The sequence below is a fragment of the Corythoichthys intestinalis genome, chromosome 5, assembly GCF_030265065.1.
Source record: "Corythoichthys intestinalis isolate RoL2023-P3 chromosome 5, ASM3026506v1, whole genome shotgun sequence".
NCBI lineage: Eukaryota > Metazoa > Chordata > Actinopteri > Syngnathiformes > Syngnathidae > Corythoichthys > Corythoichthys intestinalis.
In genome coordinates this window covers 24,465,042-24,484,724 of record NC_080399.1, presented here as the reverse complement: position 1 = coordinate 24,484,724, position 19,683 = coordinate 24,465,042, and the positions used below count along the sequence as shown (strand labels likewise).

General features: G+C 39.3%; 1 protein-coding gene across 10 annotated transcripts in view; it reads left to right on the top strand.

Annotated features, from left to right (window-relative positions):
• The window catches only part of cnot1 (CCR4-NOT transcription complex, subunit 1), a 51,634-nt gene extending 34,215 nt beyond the window's left edge, over window positions 1-17,419 (top strand). For all 10 annotated transcript variants that reach the window (XM_057836303.1, XM_057836296.1, XM_057836302.1 and 7 more), the window contains exons 37-49: window positions 686-794; window positions 923-1,092; window positions 2,007-2,238; window positions 2,316-2,564; window positions 3,054-3,217; window positions 3,299-3,416; window positions 3,499-3,600; window positions 3,780-3,953; window positions 4,162-4,311; window positions 4,395-4,575; window positions 4,759-4,891; window positions 5,487-5,621; window positions 16,513-17,419. In XM_057836303.1, coding sequence (XP_057692286.1) covers window positions 686-794; window positions 923-1,092; window positions 2,007-2,238; window positions 2,316-2,564; window positions 3,054-3,217; window positions 3,299-3,416; window positions 3,499-3,600; window positions 3,780-3,953; window positions 4,162-4,311; window positions 4,395-4,575; window positions 4,759-4,891; window positions 5,487-5,621; window positions 16,513-16,591 — 1,996 coding nt within the window. In that variant the 3' untranslated portion in view covers window positions 16,592-17,419. The remainder of the gene's footprint in view (window positions 1-685; window positions 795-922; window positions 1,093-2,006; window positions 2,239-2,315; window positions 2,565-3,053; window positions 3,218-3,298; window positions 3,417-3,498; window positions 3,601-3,779; window positions 3,954-4,161; window positions 4,312-4,394; window positions 4,576-4,758; window positions 4,892-5,486; window positions 5,622-16,512) is intronic.
• Window positions 17,420-19,683: the final 2,264 nt, after the last annotated feature.

The window sequence follows — 19,683 nt, the reverse complement described above, 5'->3', positions numbered from 1 at the left end:
AATCATTCTACAAAACTAATAAACAGGAAAGCAAGCCATCTTCATCCTTCTGCTGTAGGTTTATCACTAGTAGACGTCCAATCCATTTCAACCGGGAGGGTGGGAGCGAATGAACCCCTCCCACTTTAAACGGGCCCCTCCTACTTCTATGGCAGCCAATGCTGGGCAATGAGGTAATTTTGGGCCATTTCAGTCACTTGATTTTGGGGCATTTCAGGGTTACTTCCTGGTAATTTTGGGGCAATCTCCATGCACTTCCTGTTGATTTTGGGTTACAGAACAGGAAGTGACCCGGTAATTAATAGGCAGTGACTTACTCAACAGGAAGTGACCTGTAAATGCCCTAAAATGAACAGAAAGTGACCTGTAAATGCCCCGAAAATCGGAAAGAGTGACTGTGAATGATCTGGCTTCGAATGAACGAACCCCTTTGCCGTTCCCGGTTGTAATGGATTAGGCATCGAGCGCTGTCAATGGCAGCCATAGTTAACGGAGACACTATTATGGTGGAAGATTTTGGTAGCGACCTGTTGGGCAAAACAGTTCATTATGAGCAATTTATCACCTTGAAATATGTTTGGGTTGTTGTAAAATGAAGAGCCTTAATCTTCTGACACCAGTTACTAGTTTGTTTTTGAAATTCTTTGAAAATAATTTTTTTTTCATTTTTATTTTTACTTGACAGGTGTCTAATTGAATGCCGAGATGAGTACAAGTACAATGTTGAGGCAGTGGAGCTTTTGATCCGAAACCATCTTGTGAATATGCAGCAGTATGATTTGCACCTAGCCCAGGTACAGCAAACCTAATCTATATAATTATATTTTTACTGCACTAACGCCATAAAGACACCATTCCTACATTTTTGGGATCGTGCAGCCTTTTAAATATAACAAATTATTCCGTCATTGTTTTCTTGCAGTCTATGGAGAATGGACTTCACTATATGGCTGTGGCGTTTGCCATGCAGTTAGTGAAGCTGCTGCTGGTGGATGAGAGGAGTGTCAGCCACGTCACTGAAGCAGATCTCTTCCACACAATCGAGACTTTAATGAGAACCTGTGCACATTCTCGAGCAAATGCACCCGAAGGGTAAATTAAACGATTAAAATAGAATCATCCCATGCTGTATCACAGAATTTAAAGCAATTGTTTTTAATAGTCTTGAGAGATTACACACTTGTCCAAATCCATTGTAATTAGGGATGTCTCAAACGCATATTTTGCACTATTGAGTCAGTCACCTGATTTTGAAAATCTGCCGATAGTCCCGATCCATTACCCCCCCAAAAAACGTGTAGTTTAAAAAAATTAAACATGTTAGTTGCCCCGATGTGCCTCCTTCATAATGAGAATTATTTAAACAAAACAAAAAAAAACAACGTAGAAAAATGCTTGTCTATATTAAATGCTTCATTGAGTGAGTTCACTCAAATACTTTTATGCTTTGACTCTCACAATGAGTTGCCACAGCACACTACCGCTGGTGTTTAACAAGCTAAATTTACAATGATTGACACTTTTAGGCCTTTGATGGTATTGCTAAGCTTCTTTGGCAAGATCAAAGCTACACCCCTGCCAATTATCATTAATTTAAAATGACTAACTCAAGGGTACTGCTGACCAAGAAAAGCAGCAGCAGGGAGAGTGAGGCTGTACAAGCTTGAAGCAGATACCGGTATATTTATTTATTTAATTAATTAATTAAAAACCTGATCCTTTGAAAAATGGCGTGATTGACCCGATTTCCGATCACGTGATCGGATCGGGACACCCTTAATTGTAATACAACACCTTGGAAGAGATCAATGCGCAAGAAAAACTATCACATTTTGTTGTTCCTACATACCAGATAAAGTATATGCCCGAGTAATGCTTGTCACCCATCAACTGATTGTTATTGTGGGTGAGACAGGAGTGTAATTCTTGAAATTAGGATTCACTGTTTACATTTGCCATAGGTAAAAAAAATTTTTTTTTATAAATGTAATGTTTTTTTCTCCCAGTCTTCCGCAGCTGATGGATGTCGTCCGCTCCAACTACGAGGCCATGATTGATCGGGCACACGGCGGTCCGAACTTCATGATGCACTCTGGAATATCCCAGGCTTCGGAGTATGACGATCCTCCTGGCCTGAGGGAAAAGGCTGAGTATCTCCTAAGGGAATGGGTGAACTTGTACCACTCCGCTGCCGCTGGCCGGGACAGCACCAAAGCGTTTTCTGCTTTTGTCGGCCAGGTAGTCAGACTCTCACTGAATAGTCATGTGAACCCATATTGGTTCTTAGCTCATACTCTTGCACATTTCCCTTTCAGATGCACCAGCAAGGTATTCTGAAGACTGATGACCTCATCACACGCTTCTTCCGGCTGTGCACAGAGATGTGTGTAGAAATCAGCTATCGCGCACAGGCTGAACAGCAGCACAACCCAGCCGCCAGCGCAGCCATCATCCGAGCCAAGTGCTACCACAACCTGGACGCCTTTGTTCGACTCATAGCTCTCCTCGTCAAACACTCTGGAGAGGCTTCCAACACAGTGACTAAGATCAACCTCCTCAACAAGGTGCGGCAATTTTGGGATGGTTCAGGGTTTACGATAATTTCAATTTGATTAAAGCGGATTTAACCAGATTTTGCATGTAGGAACTTAGTAATTACTAAGGCTTGGTATGGTTTGATTTAATTTAAAAACTAGGTAGTTCATAACAAACAGTTCCCTATACCTAGTGTTCAGAATCCCAAAGGAAACACTAAAATCAAATTAGGAAGTTTCATTCCTGTTGTAGGGAGACATTTTTTAAATGATCACTCCCAGAATACTGGTGACTTTTTAATAAATATGCACCCGAAATGCAAAAGGAGGCAATATATTTGGGACATTTCAAAATGGACATATCTGAACTGTTCAATTAAAAATAATTTAGTTGAATATTTTTAATGTCATTGCCGACTGACGTGCAGCACTAACATGGATCATTTTAGAGACTAGAGAGTTTACAAATTGCTAAGAAACATGGTGGTTATACCTTGAACCTTCTGTATTCTCCAATAGGTGCTGGGAATCGTCGTTGGGGTGTTGATCCAGGACCACGATGGCCGTCAGACAGAATTTCAGCAGTTACCCTACCACCGCATTTTCATCATGCTACTATTAGAGCTCAATGCTCCTGAGCATGTCCTTGAGACCATCAACTTCCAGACGCTCACTGCTTTCTGGTAGGACATATCTACATCTGCCGAAAGTGGGCCTCTTTCCAAGATTTCTGACTTGATTAACCTTGTTTTCTTTCTCTATAGCAACACTTTCCACATCCTCAGACCCACCAAGGCTCCGGGTTTTGTGTATGCTTGGCTTGAACTGATCTCCCATCGCATTTTCATTGCCCGAATGCTCGCGCACACGCCACAGCAAAAGGTTTGTCTTTGCTGATTTCACATCTCAGATCAATGTTTGTCAAATGTTTCTGGAGTTTTAATGCAAATGTTTTTCCTCTTAGGGTTGGCCCATGTATGCACAGTTGCTCATTGATCTCTTCAAATACCTTGCACCTTTCCTGAGGAATGTAGAGCTCAACAAACCTATGCAAATCCTCTACAAGGTAAACGATGAATGAATGATCATGTTCAATGCCAATGACAGTATTAGACATCCAATCCATTTGAACTCGTCTATCGCCATCGATGGCAGTGAATCGGTTAACTCATAAATCAAGATTGTAGTGTGCTTATCTTGGAATTCAACATTTCATCCATTGTTTTAACTGTTGTCTTGTTTCAGGGCACATTGAGAGTACTGTTGGTCCTGTTGCATGACTTCCCAGAGTTTTTGTGTGATTACCATTATGGTTTCTGTGATGTGATCCCACCCAACTGCATTCAGCTGCGTAACCTCATCCTGAGTGCCTTTCCACGCAACATGAGGCTTCCTGACCCTTTCACACCCAATCTCAAGGTAGATAGCAGCAATTGATTGGTTGGTGTTGAAAGCAGTCACATATACACACTGACCAATGACAGACGAACTCTCGTAGTTGTACAGACTACTTGACTTTTACTTATTTTTTTATTTTTAATATATAGAGCTTTAACAAATACATTCAAATGTCAAGATGTTAACTTGTGTGTGTATATTTGCTAAATGTATTTTATGGCAATTGTAGGTGGACATGCTGAGTGAGATCAACATAGCTCCTCGCATCCTCACCAACTTCACAGCCGTCATGCCTTCCCAGTTCAAGAAGGATCTGGACTCCTATCTCAAAACGCGCTCGCCAGTCACTTTTCTTTCAGAGTTGCGCAGCAATCTACAGGTAAAGTCTGTTCTATTTTTTGACCAAGGGGTGTGTGTGTGCGCGCCTTTGGAAATCTGAATTCACTGTTTTGTTTTTGTCAGGTTTCAAATGAACCAGGGAATCGCTACAACATTCAGCTGATCAACGCTTTAGTGTTGTACGTGGGCACGCAGGCCATCGCACACATCCACAACAAAGGCAGCACACCCTCCATGAGCACCATCACCCACTCTGCACACATGGATATCTTCCAGAACCTGGCTGTGGACCTGGACACAGAGGGTAATATGACTAGACTATTACTATATTATTCGGTCACACCAGCCAAAGAATGCACAATGAAACCAAATTGTCAGAGGTTCCCAAACCTTGCAGGCCCAGCCATACTATGAAAAAAGTGTGACTTATTGTCCATAGAATATATTTAATATGACTGGGCAATGACACTAAATCTATGCTTTTTAGGACGTTACCTGTTCTTGAACGCAATCGCCAATCAGCTGCGCTACCCGAACAGCCACACACATTACTTCAGCTGCACCATGCTATACCTGTTTGCTGAGGCTAACACAGAGGCCATCCAGGAGCAGATTACCAGGTCAGTTTGATAATAATAATAAATAATAATACATTTTATTTATAACGCACTTTACATTTGAAAACAAATCTCAAAGTGCACATCGCCAGAAAAAAATAAAATAAATAGACTAAGAATAAAAGAGGAAAAGCAAAACAGGCAGAAGCACAGATAAAATCAGATACCAATCAGATAAAAATAAGATAGTCAAATAAAATTAGCTAGAATAAGCTTTTTTAAAAAGGTGAGTTTTTAGTCCTTTTTTAAATGCATCCACCGTCTGCGGGGCTCTGAGGTGGTCTGGGAGGGCGTTCCACAGACGGGGAGCAGCAGCTGCAAAGGCCCTGTCGCCCATAGTCTTGAGCCGAGTCCTGGGCGGGAGTAGACGGTGCTGTTTGTGTAGACTCACTCATGAGGCCGCAGTCACATCATGAAATGATACAGGTTTGAGCACGGGACGAATTAAGCTTGTTCATGGTATCCTGCAACAGTATGTGATTGTTGTTGTTGATCTTTTTTTCTTTTTTTTCGTAATACTGTAAAAATGGAAAAAACAGTTATGTAAAATGTTCATTTGGTTTTGATTTGCCTAAGACTAACACCACCTCTCTTGCAGGGTCCTGTTGGAGAGGTTGATTGTGAACCGGCCTCACCCTTGGGGTCTCCTCATCACCTTCATCGAGCTCATCAAGAATCCTGCATTCAAGTTCTGGAGCCATGACTTTGTGCACTGCGCCCCTGAGATTGAAAAGTAGGTTTGGCACACTAAATAGTTCCTGTTTAGACATCTTATTTTAGTTGCCGAGTTGCAATAAACGTTCACTCAAATGAGTTGAAGAAGCTAAAATATGTGCTTTATGAAGAGTAAAAACAGGGTACCCGCGGGTTATTAAAAGTATTAAAAAAGCATTGAATTTAGTTTTCCATTATTAAAGGTGTTAAAAGTATTAAATTAGCTGTTGTAAGTCAGGAATTTTTTCACCGTGGTCTTGATTTTCAATAACATCTCAGTGCAACCTAAATTATATCCGTGACGAAGTTTGTTTTTTTTTAAATCCATAACGAAAATGACGCATAGAATTTTTACGATGCACTGCACTCCAAATCGAAATGCAACTCGTGCGTGCCAAACCACCACAACCGGCAAAACTGAGAATCCATCCACCTCTGCATCGGGAATGCGTCCGTTTGTCAGTGGAACGAAAACCCTGCAGGCAGAAGTATTGTGGATTCTGAACACCAAAACAGACCACCATTCATATACTTCAAATGAGTCCATTGGGGATCTGTTTCGGATATTACGTCATTTTTGGTCGGCATCGGCTGTCACAATGTTGGTCATATTGCGTTTTGTTCCAGAGGGAGCGTTCCCGATGTCTTAACTGTCTTTTGTAACGAATTTTGCAGTTGGCAGAAAAAAACGCACATTTTCTTAATGTTTAAATAGTCTATATATTTTTATGGCCATTATAAATTCATTTACACAATGAAATAACGCTGGAAAAGTTTGTTAAACATAATGTTGCTCAAATCGTGGTTTTTTTCCGGAGGGAGCATTCCCGACTTCGTAACTGCAGCCAATTTAAGCTCATCAAGACTTTAAGATAGAGGTAAAATCGGGCCTAAAAAGTCCAGCCCGACCCGAACTGGTCCGCGGGTGTTAAAGCCCGACCCGCTTTTTGTGTAATAACATTTGTGACAATTTCTGCATAAAAGCGTGTCTTTTATAACAAATTCTCAGGTGGCAGAAAAAAAACACACATTTTCTTAATGTTTAAATAGACTACATATTTTTATGATAATTATAAATTTATTTACACAACGAAATAACTCTGGAAACGTTTGTTAAATATAAATAAACATTTGCGGTTTTGCGGACTCGCAGAGGGGAAGATTAAAAAGGGCGTATAAGCACGCTCTGGCTCTGCAATGAACATACAGTGCCTTCTCTTTTTTTTATCCAAATTATTTATTTTAAAACAAGTTTTCCTTAGTTTATCATTCATACATCGTTAATATATAGTTATTTCAAAAAGTTAGCGAGAAAGAACCCTGGCCCGGCCCGACGTAATAATTGACATTTTAATTTTGGTCATGTTTTCAGTTTAATATAGCTGTTTCCAGCTTGCTATGTTTATAATTGCGATGTTTGTTTACCGCTTTTCTTCTTATCATGCGAAGAGGGAGGAAGTTACATCGGCCGCCGCTATGATATTTAAGTCATCAGCCATCTGCTGTGACCCAGGGATTTAACACCTGCTTTTCACACACACTGCTTCCCATGTCAGTCGACACGGGAAATTGTTTTCACACACAACTGCTGCACGGTTAAGTCCCGCGATATTCCCGTTGTTTTGGAGTATGTGATAGGGGCTCAAGTTACATCCAGATACTTTAGGTTGCAGTTTATGGGTCATGCGAAGGCAGTGGACCTGCTTAAACATTTCGGTTTGCCTTTCGAATTAATGTGAATTTCACCGTTTTAACTAGAGAGTTAGCCATGTTCACTGGGGTCTTGGCAGGTGCACTAGGGGCTAGCCTGTTACAGAAGATGGCTGGTCTGAGTCCTGTCCTCCTCCTCTTTTTGTCCATAATTATTGTGTGCTTGTGTGTGTTTAAAACATTTCTGACAACTTTATAATGTTACTTTAAATGTGTTTTAATTGTATCTTCAATATATGTGCATTCTTTTGTCAAACACACTTAGTAATTGAGGTTAAATTTGATGTTCAGTGCTTTATTTATTTAATATGATTCAATATGATCTAAATAATGGGTGCGAGAAAAGTATTAATTTTCAGTTGAAATGGCATTGAAAAAGGTCTTAAAAGTCTTGAATTTAGATTAATCAATCCTGGGGGGACCCTGAAAAAAAGCTGAATTTAACACAGACGAAATCATTCGACCAATCAGAGTGGTATTACCGAAAGAAAATGGTGACGTCATGTACCGTAATGGTCGGCAACAGATCGCCGCATACGTTTTCTTCAACACAACATGGCCGTGTCAATAAAAAAAAAACTGTCTTTATAATATATATGTATATTTGTCTCCATCCATGTACCCGTGTATAATGCACACCCATGATTTCACAAGTTGATTTTGGGGAAAAAAAGTGCGCGTTATATTCGGGAAATTACCGCTCGACATACAACCATTTCGACTTACAACCCAGGTCTTGGAACGAAATAAATTCATATATGTAGGTACGTACCATGGGGGGACCCTGAAAAAAAGCTGAATTTAACACAGACGAATTCATTCGACCAATCAGAGTGGTATTACCGAAACAAAATGGTGACGTCATGTACCGTAATGGTCGGCAACAGATCGCCGCATACGTTTTCTTCAACACAACATGGCCGTGTCAATAAAAAAAAATCTGTCTTTATAATATATATGTATATTTGTCTCCATCCATGTACCCGTGTATAATGCACACCCATGATTTCACAAGTTGATTTTGGGGGAAAAAAGTGCGCGTTATATTCGGGAACTTACCGCTCGACATACAACCATTTCGACTTACAGCCCAGGTCTTGGAACGAAATAAATTCATATGTGTAGGTACGTACCACTGTATCTCAGATTGTTCTGGCTACTCATTACGCATTGGCTACCCACTGTGCTATGCACTGTCAATGGCCTATACACGCTTTAATGGACTGAGGAAATGTAGTAGGCTTTGTCTCAAACGTAGGCAGAGACATTGCACAGGTATAGAAACTAGGAGTGGGAACCTCTTGGTACCTCACGATCCGATACGATTTGCGATACAAAGCTCACGATAACGATGATCTGACGATATGGCTATACAACGATTGTCTATACATTGGTCAGGAAATCATTCTAGGATACTCTACAAAGAACTAATAAACAGAAAAACAAGCTTCTGCTGTGAATTTATCACTAGTAGACATCCATTCCATTTGAAGTGGGAGAGTGGCAGCGAATTAACATTTGTTCATTCGCAACCATCCCTCCCACTTCAAACGGATTGAACGTCTATGGACGTCAGTGGCAGCCAATGCCAGGCAATGAGGTAATTTTGGGCCATTTAAGGTCATTTACCTGTTGATTTTCAGTAACTTCCTGTTGATTTCTGCGTATTTTATGGGTCACTTCCTGTTTATTTTGAGTTACAGAACAGGAAGTGACCTGGGAATCACCCAAATGAATAGGCAGTGACTCAAACACAACAGGAAATGACCTTTAAATGCTCTAAAATGAACAGCAAGTGACCTGTTAATGCACCGAAAATTGGACCGAACGACTGTGAATGCTCTGGTTTTGAATGAACGAACATTCCCAGTGTAGATGGATTGTGTGTCAAGCACAGTCACTGACAGCCTTAGAGTTAACTGAGACCAGGGGTGAAAGTGGGCCAGAACGGTCAGGAACGCAGCTCCGGTATAAGATCCAGGGCCAGAACGCAGTTCCGGTATAAGATTCAGGGCCGGAATGCTTTTCCGGTACATAGAGCTTTGATTCCGAAAACATGACAGCAACTGTCAAAACGCTATGTTAAAAAAAAAAAAAAAAAATTAAAAATGCTAAGCTACCACACATGCATTTCAGCTCCAAGAAGAAAGCAATCTACCAACATCAGATTTACATACACAAGTGTTAACAACAAGCATAATAAAGTGCTTGTGTAGCGTAATCCGTTTCCACCGATATTTATTATTGATTTTATTCCACGGACGGTATGGAGGTTTTCCCAGCTGCTGCAGTTATGAGTCTGACGATGATGAGTCACGTCAATGTGCGAATGCACGCAGCAAGGCAAAACGGCTGGACGCATTTATCCGTTTTATCCATTCAATTGGCTGACATACTGACAAGTGATCAACAGAGATGGTTAGCTCTATTTGTTTCAAATGTGCATATTTTCTGGAACAGCAAAAAAAAAAAAAGCTTGTTGAATTGATGCAACAAAAAAAGGGCAATGCAACATAGAATGGATCAAATCTTTAAGAGCAACAAAAGAGTTGAGGAGGATTAATTCTCATATTTAGTTTTATTTGCTCTGATGGGGAGGTTCAGAACATCTTAGCTGTCAATGTGCACTTTGGACTTATATTTGTTCTAGGGCTGTCAAACGATTAAAATTTTTAATCGAGTTAATCACAGCTCAAAAATTAATCGTAATTAATCGCAATTCAAACCATCTATAAAATATGCCATATTTTTCTGTAAATTATTGTTGGAATGGAAAGATAAGACACAAGACGGATATATATACAACATACTGTACATAAGTACTGTATTTATTATAACAAATCAACAAGATGGCATTAACATTATTCATTGTTAAAGCGATCCATGGATAGAAAGACTTGTAGTTCTTAAAAGATAAATGTTAGTACAAGTTATCGAAGTTTTATATTAAAACCCCTCTTAATGTTTTCGTTTTAATAAAGTTTGTAAAATTTTCAATCAAAAAATAAACTAGTAGCTCGCCATTGTTGATGTCAATAATAATTATAGTGCTGAAAACCCATAAAATCTGTCGCACCCAGCGCCAGCAGAGGGTGGCAAAACACCAAAAAACACAAGTAACAAGTGGAAATGACACTTGCTGTCATTTTAATCTGTTTGAGCGGGGCATGTGCGTTAAATGCGTCAAATATTTTAACGTGATTAATTGAAAAAATTAACGCCCGTTAACGCGATAATTTTGACAGACCTAATTTGTTCATTTATATTGGGCTACCTTTTCATTTCCTTATGATTTAAAAAAGTCAGTTTGCACAATCTTCAAAATATAGTATTTCACTCTGCATGATATGTCATTTGTACTTATTTTTCTGAATGTATGTTTATAATATCTTCATTATTAAAAAAAAAAAAAAGTAAATGTTGACATGAACTTCAATTTTAATATACTGTATATCCTATATTCATAAGTAGTTAAAATTGAGATTTGGCATTTAATATGTGAGGAAATGAGGGAAAATACAAATTAGGAGACAAAGGTTGGGGTTATTGATGTTTTTGTTAACTTTTATTTTGCAAACCATTGAAAAATTACAATTTTGAATGAAAAATAAATAAATACAATTTCTGGCTCCGTGGCGACCTTCACGTCAGGGAGTTCCGGCAAGGAATTCTAGCAACTTTCACCCCTGACTGAGACACTATTATGGTGGAAGATTTTGGTAGCAACTTGATAGTTTTTTTTATTTTATTTTTTAAAATAAACATTGACACCTTTATAATAAGCCTGAGAACGATAAACCGATACGACCGGACATCCGGTTTTCCAGGTGAGAGATACAGATGTATCGATAGTAAAGTTACCATTCGACAGTAATTAGCCATTAAATATTCAATGAACCGATAGTAGAGAGAATTCGGCTATCGCGAGCACAAGAATCTGCTTCTAATGCCTAGTTCAATGCATTGCTTAATATGATAATTTAGATTTTACTTCACATGCTGCGCTTGTCTCTCATTCACCACACAGCGCACACTTAGATCGAGACCGCACGCATGAGATAATATGGACAAACACTACTCACAGTCGTGGATTATTGACCTGTCTAAAATGCCATGATTTTATTCCCCCAATGATACCAGTCGTAAAGCATAATTTATTATTTATTTTTGATAACACTAGCATAGGGTGACCAAACGTCCTCTTTTGCCCGGACATGTCCACCTTTCCCGTCTTGTCCTCGTCATCCGGCCGGGTTTTATAAATTGATGGTTTTTATGATTTTTCACGGGATCAATTTGAAGAGAATATCTCCGGCCGCTGGGGGGGCAGCGCTTGCCTGCGTTGTCGTGGCTCCTACTAGTAGGGGCGGGAGAAGGAGTACAGTTTACCCCTTGTATTATGGGCCATTACCACCATCTACTGGGTTGACAGTTTGGCAAGAGAAGAGGCAGTTACAGACTACAATAAGGAGTAGTTTTAAAAGACGTTTATCGTGCTCCGTACACCTTTCTGCAAGTTTATCTTCTGTTAATGTGGCTCATGTGTCTTCTGTTATATATTATACAATATATGGGTACAAAGAGATGCAGTACGTTGTATTAGTCTTGTATTAATTGTTCTGCGTTCGTGTATTTGGTTTAATGTTAGTATTATATTTTAAGTAGCCTGCCCAGTTGTTTTTTTTACGATAAATATGTATGTAATGGCAACTGTTGACTTCTGTCGGAGCTTTGTACTGGCGTGTTCTGTAAAATCCCGTTTGATGTCAAATCGTTGTGCTACCAATGATTGTAAACTTAGATAGCAAAGTTTGATTTTGCCTCGCTAATAGGGTAGCTATCAGTGAGCTAAGCCGCGCTCGGTATTATGGGAAACGTAGTTTTGAACTGCTGCGTTTGGAAACATGCTGGTTCAATAGTTTGTCGGTTTGGTTATTGTTTGCGTGTAATCTAGAACATTGAATGGGAATAAAAATTGAGTGGGGGTAACAATTTCTCAAAGACAATTGTCGTGATAGTAATTTATAAAAAAAATTATGTGGCACAAGCCTACTGTGTGTCTGTATTGACTACTATATTTCTACGGGTTTGCATGCTAATTTTTTTTTTATTTTTTTTTTATAAGAATAAAGCGTGTTAAGTAAAAATCCTATTTCCATATAGTATATAATATATACTATATGACTTTTTTTTTTTTTTTTTTTTTAAATAAAACTGAATTTTCTGTCCAGACTGAGGAGGCACACATTAAATATATTAAAGTGATATAGGCATCTTTGAGTGAACTGCGAGTAAAATTCAAGTATCTCGAGGCCCGGCTGAGTGTCCTCTTTTTTGGAAATCAAAATATGGTCACCCTACACTAGCAGGTTTAATTCTTTTTTTTTTTTTCAAGAGCTGCTGCATATAATATTTTTTGTTTGTAAGATGTTTACGTTGAAAGTTTGCACTTAAATTACTTACCTCTTGTGTTAAAAACACCAGGAAATACAATAATTGAATTACTGCACTTTATTGTTGTCTGACTGGAGTTTTATTTCATGATCAATCCCATCCAACAAAATGACGGTCATATAGTAAGCCTTATTTTTTTTTCTCATAAAAAAATAAAACATTGGTATGAAATTTTGTTGTTTAAATTTGCTATTAAAAAATGTGGTCTTTTTTATATTTTTAAAGTACTGTACGAACACACACAACAAATGTTTACTGTCTTATCGTTTTCACTCTGTATCGAACCGTATCGTTCTTAAACTGTATCGTATCGAATCGCTCGGCCTTAAAAATGTATTGTTTTTTAATCGAATCGTAACCTGTGTATCTAGATACATATCGAGTCGGCTTCATGCCAGAGATACTACTACTTTATAAACCGATATGTCGATTCTTGACAGGAACATATAGATAACCTTTTGGGATACAAAGTATCACGATATATCCCCATTTCGATATTTTGTCACACCCCTAATAGAAACTGAAATGTGTGTTCTGAGTATAACGGTATTTGTGCTGTATGTGCGTGGGTTACCTGACGTTTGTCACACGATGGCTGCAATGGCGTACCGCAAGCAACACGTCACTTCCGTTCATTAATATTCATGACATTAGCTACTGTTGCTAAGTAAGGACAGGCCACCGTTTGTCCCTAATAGGAAATGAATGGAAATCATGTACGAAGGAGATGTTTACAGAGTTAAACCTACCAATTCTCTCCTAAAATGATGTGCCTGGTGCCAAATTCACTGGCAAAGATGTAGAAGAACATAAAGATGTTCAGTTAAAGAAATGGCTTTAGTATCGAAGGCTGAAAAAGACGAAAAAAAATGAGCCGACCTAAGCATAGCTTTAGCTTTTTTTATCGACGCAACTGACAATGACATTCTCCTGTTTCAACAAGCTATCCTTTACCATCAGCCCTGTCTTTCTTATATATCCTCTGGTTGTCCTACGTCTCTTACCGTTCTTGGGGGTAATTTAGTTAGCTTTGTGTAGCGATCGCAAATGCTACTCAGTGACAGCCAACGAACACTTTTAATTTTTTCATTGATAACACATCTTGATCCTATAATTTACTTACTTTTCCCCCTTACTAAAGTTTATATATATTTATATATATATATAACAGAAACGGTAACGGTGGCAGTCAGATACCATTGTAATTCTTTTCAGGTCATTCATTGACAGACAGAAGCAGTACGGCACAACGTTACGCTAAAAAAATAAGTTAAAAATATAAAAATGGCTTACCTCTTTGTCCTCTGAAAGACCATGCCAACCCAACATAATGTTTACTGCATATGAAACGTGAATGGATTCGCCGAGCTGGTGTTAAAGTCCGCGCAAGTTGATTCGGTCTTCGCATTTTTTCCTCTCGAGTTTTTGGTTTCCGGAAACGTATGAAGAAAACATCCTTCATGTGTCGTAATGTCTAGAGTCGTTTCTACAAGTTCCAAAAAAGCAATGCGTGATCGGCATGTTCCGTTTTTGAAAGATTACCGGAGAAAAGTAGCACTTTTTACGTTGGGTCTATGCGAGGGCTGGTCTATAATGTCCCACTTCGGCTTTACTTCCGCTCAGGGCCGGCCCAGCCTATATGCAGACTATGCAGCTGCTTAGGGCCCCTGACCACTAGGGGGCCCCCAATCTGGCAATTGTTCAATTTATATTCTATTTTGTTTACTACAGTTTGCTTTATTTGACTTTTGTGAGTTTTGATACTTGATTACAAGCTTAAAAAAATAAAAGTTCTTAATTTCTTTCCTCTTTTAGAAAAAGGTTTGGCGCTATCTACTGTAAGTACTGACAACTATTTGGGGTGGGAAGTTTGAAGTCTGCAGTGCAACAAAATCTGATTAATATACAAAATATGGACGTATGGGTTGGAAAATATGGGCCCCTTTGCATTATTTTGCTTAGGACCCCCAAATGGCCTGGGCCAGCCCTGCTTCCGCTTTACGATGCGACGTCACGGTCTAAAAATAGCCTGCGTGCAGTACGCCATTGCAAGCAGTGTCATTTTCTCCCTACCACAACACAGCACCGAGACTGTGCTTATCAAAGTCCTAAATGATATTCGTCGGAATACCGATGCAGGCAAATCATCTGTTCTGCTACTATTGGATCTCAGCGCCGCATTTGACACGGTTGATCACAACATACTACTCAGCAGATTGGAACAGTGGGTAGGGCTTACTGACACTATTCTTCAGTGGTTCACATCCTATTTACATGATAGGGATTTCTTTGTGTCAATCGGAAACCATCAGTCAGAACGAACCAAGTTCACGTGTGGAGTCCCTCAAGGGTCAATTCTTGGACCACTCTTATTTAACATCTATATGCTTCCGTTAGCTCAGATAATGGAACAGTATGACATCTCCTATCACGCCTATGCAGATGACACACAACTGTACATTTCTGTGTCCCCACATGATTATAGTCCCTTAGTCACCCTGAGCAAATGCATTCATCAAATCAATGAATGGATGTGCCAGAATTTTCTCCAGTTAAATGTGCAGAAGACAGAGGTGATCATTTTTGGGCCAAAAAAGGAAAGGTCAAAGATAAGCAGCGAACTTAGCACAATGTCACTTACAGCTACAAATCAAGTCAGAAACCTTGGCGTAATTATTGACTCAGACCTAAAATTTGATAGCCATTTAAAGTCCGTCACTAAATCCGCTTATTACCACCTAAAAAATATAACCAGAATTAAGGGGCTTCTGACTCAACAAGACATGGAAAAACTTATGCATGCATTCATTTTCAGCAGATTGGACTATTGCAACGGTATATTTACAGGTCTTGATAAAAAATCAGTCAGGAAGTTGCAGCTGGTACAGAATGCTGCAGCCAGAGTCCTCACAAATACAAGGAAGCTGGACCACATTACACCAGTTTTGAAATCGCTACACTGGCTTCCAGTAAGTCAAAGGATAGACTATAAAATACTACTGCTCGTCTACAAAACACTTAATGGCCTTGGACCAAAATACATGCTTGACTTGTTAGAGTCCTATGAGACATCTAGACCCCTAAGGTCGTCTGGAACCGGTCTTCTGCATGTTCCAAGAACAAGAACCAAGCAGGGTGAGGCAGCATTTAGTTATTATGCTCCTCACCTCTGGAACAAGTTACCCGAACGTCTGAAGTATGCTCAAACTGTTAGCTCTTTTAAATCAGGGCTAAAAACGCTTTTGTTTAGCACTGCATATCTATAACTGTCTATATATTTCAACCTACCTGCTTTCTATTCCTCTTGTTTTTATCTCCATTGCTGATTTCAATTATTATTATTATTAGTAGTTTTTGTTTTATTTTTATTTTATTTATTTATTTTTATTCTGTGATTAAATGCGATCTTTTGTCTTCGTTTCTACGTTGTGTTGATTTAAATGTGATTTTTATGATCTTCATGTGATGTAAAGCACTTTGAATTGCCTTGTGTTGAATTGTGCTATATAAATAAATTTGCCTTGCCTTGCCTTAACATTTTCTGTTATCAAAGTTCTTGATTAGCATAGATGGATTTCAGAAACCATCTTTCACAGTCATTTATACTACGTCTAGTCTTTTTTACTTAATAATCGGTTAAAAAAAAAAAAAAAAAAAGTCCAGAAATGACATACAACTACCTGAAAAATACTTCCAATTGCTGCTTGTTGACTTGGATGTTGAAAATGTTCCCTTGTCCTCATCAGATTGTTCCAGTCAGTGGCTCAGTGCTGCATGGGCCAGAAGCAGGCTCAGCAGGTGATGGAAGGAACCGGTGCCAGCTAGCCTGGCTCACTTTCAACTTGTAGCCCTCAAGAGAGAGAGAACACACATACACACACCTCCCCCTTCACTGTTGGCAGCACTGGATAAACTGGCAACCACAGTCTTTGTAAAGAAATGTGGATTTAAGGACTACTACTCCAGGTTCTGAAGATTTACATTTTTTGTTGTTGAAACCCTTTTGGAGTCGAGAAGGAAATAATGGATGTGAGATGTTGTTTAAATACTTTTTTGATTCTTTCATGTAAATAAAGGGGGCAGGGGTCTGATAAGTGGAGAGTGGCGAACATGTCGTTTAAATTGTACACTGACATGTAAAAAGAAAAAAAAAACTTAACATATTTTCACTCTACCAAAGTTTTGGGTTTGCTTCCCTCTGACAAATCTTTTCTGCCCCCTCACTTTTTTTTGCTCTCAAGAAGCTGAAAACTAAAATGTTTGAAGAAAAAAGGTTTGGTTTATTTTGGGGTTTTTTTTGTCCTCAAGTTGACCCGAAGATGTAGTTTAGTATCCCAGTGGAGGGGGTCGTGTTTGGTGTGTGTTGTGTGGAGATGGTTTACTGACGGCTGGCGCTGACACGTCTCTCTCCCTGGCACTTGTAAAATTGTGCAAAGTGAAAATGGTTGAACTTGTATCTTGACAATTTGTACAAAGATTCAAATTGAAGAACAACTGAAGGACCAATACAGCTCATTTTGTAACATTTTGAATGTTTTGTAAATGTATTGGTCCATGTGTATTTTGTAGTTCTTTCTAGTTTGCCTTTAGTTCTTGCTACTTAATTGCAGTATGCGTACATACAGTTAATAAAGCATTCAAACTGCAAAGCATGATTGTGATGCCTCTTAATGTCAGGATTAGGAGTGGGAACCTCTTGGTACCTCACGATACGATACAAAGCTCACAATAACGATATGGCGATACAACGATTATCGATACATTGGTCAAGAAATCATTCAGTGATATTCTACAAACGACTTAAAACAGAAAAACAAGCTTCTGCTGTGAATTGGAATGAGTTTATCGCAACTAGACGTCCAATCCATTTGAACTGGGAGGGTGGCAGCGAATGAACATTCGTTCATTCGCTGCCATCCCTCCCACTTCAAACGGATTGAACGTCTATGGCCGTCAGTGGCAGCCAATGCCAGGCAATGAGGTCATTTTGGGCCATTTAACCCTTAGATGCACAAGTTACTGGACCCTCTTCCATAAGTGGGTCAAAAATGACCCATATTAGAACCAATGTGTTTTTATGCCATTTTGGTGAAAAATAATCACTTGTATATTAGTATGATATTTAGAGCTACACAAGAATGATTTCATGCTTGAAATATCTTTATGATTCAATTAACATTTTTTTGGGGGGGGGGGGGGGCAACAGCAATAGACTTCATCCTTCCTTGTATTTTACTGTATCATCAATGATAGAAGAGCTCCCATTCATCTTTTTGTTGAGACAGTGGTGCTAAGCCCTTGTGGAGGCACTGACCAATTTCTGAGGATATCGTGGCTCTGTGTTCTGCCCTGGGTAGGAGGTAATTCTCTCTAGGAGCCCTACCAACTCCTTCTGTTGGTCATGATTTTGACACATTCTTCTTCAGAGGACGCAAAAGTGGAATCTGAGTCAGATTGATCCTGTTCAGTTTGATTTCCAGGTGGACAACTGCCACCTGGACAATAGTCTGGGTCCTCATCAAAAATTTTGGACACTTGAGTACAACCCTGTCACTGCCTCTCCATCATCCAACATCTGTAGGACCATTTCAGCTGTAAATCAAGCACAAATCCGATTTTTTTTCGTGTTTTTCCCAACTCGACTGAACGGGAAAAGTCTCATAAAAGTGGAACATTTTCAAATTCGATCCAGGTCTCTTTCGAATGTGGTTAAAATCCCCTCCACATTTTTCAAGAATGTGGCTGCGGTCCGAACTGTCAAGTCCCCCAAATTGGAATTCATGCAGCAATTAACATCAGCAAAGAGCGAGCGAGATAGGGTGCTACGGTAGCGGTGCAGCTGCGCATTGGCGTTAGCGCCTAGCTAGAACGCGGCTTTTGGGGAAGGAGGGGGCTTGACAACAGTCATAAAAAAATAAAATGGGTTGAGAATAAGCCTGACAGTGCTTGGTTTTCTCTCTGCTCCAATGCGCCTGCGCATGCGGGCCAGTTTGCTCAGCGCACCTCGGACTGCGGATTAGAGTGCATGTGTGATACTTGAACAGGCTCAATAGACAAAGGCAGTCTAAACGGGTACGCCAAAAAACATATGACAAAAATCGGAATTGTGCATTCGGACCTGCGGTATGAACCTAGCCTTAGTTAGCTTGCTAGTTATGAAGTATGTTAATTTGTTGATAAATAATAATGAGTCATGAAAGACACACACAAAATACTATATGGACATAATACGTACAGTACACATATCAGCTCTTGCTGTGTAAAATAATCTTAAGGGATGTCACTTTTTACATACCTAGTCTGTGTGGTCCATGGTAAATTTATTCTTGACCGCCAAAGTTGATAAGAATGAAAGATTCCCATTGGATTCCATAGAAAATGCATGTGGGTCATTTCCACTTGTGGAAGCTTAGGGTAGTAATACAAAAATGACAATTTCTTCAAATGTATAAAAAGTTCATCAAAAATTTGAATGGCATTATATCAAAAACATGTTCTTTGAGGAATACCTGGAATATGAATTGATGACAATTTTTCATTCCGAAGATATTTCAAGAAAACAACCTCACCGGTTCATTTTTTGACCCACTTTTGCATCTAAGGGTTAAGGTCATTTACCTGTTGATTTTATGGGTCACTTCCTGTTTATTTTGAGTTACATAACAGGAAGTGACTCAAACTCAACAGGAAATAACCTGTAAATGCCCTAAAATGAATAGCAAGTGACCTGTAAATGCCCTAAAAATCGGACAGAATGACTGTAAATGCTCTGGTTTCGAATGAACGAACGTTTTTAGTCTAAATCAAGGGTACCAAGGTCTGGTCCTCGAGAGCCCCTATCCGGCTTGTTTTCCATGTCTACCTCCTTTAACACACCTGAATCAAATGATCAGCTCATCAGCAAGCGCTGCAGAAGC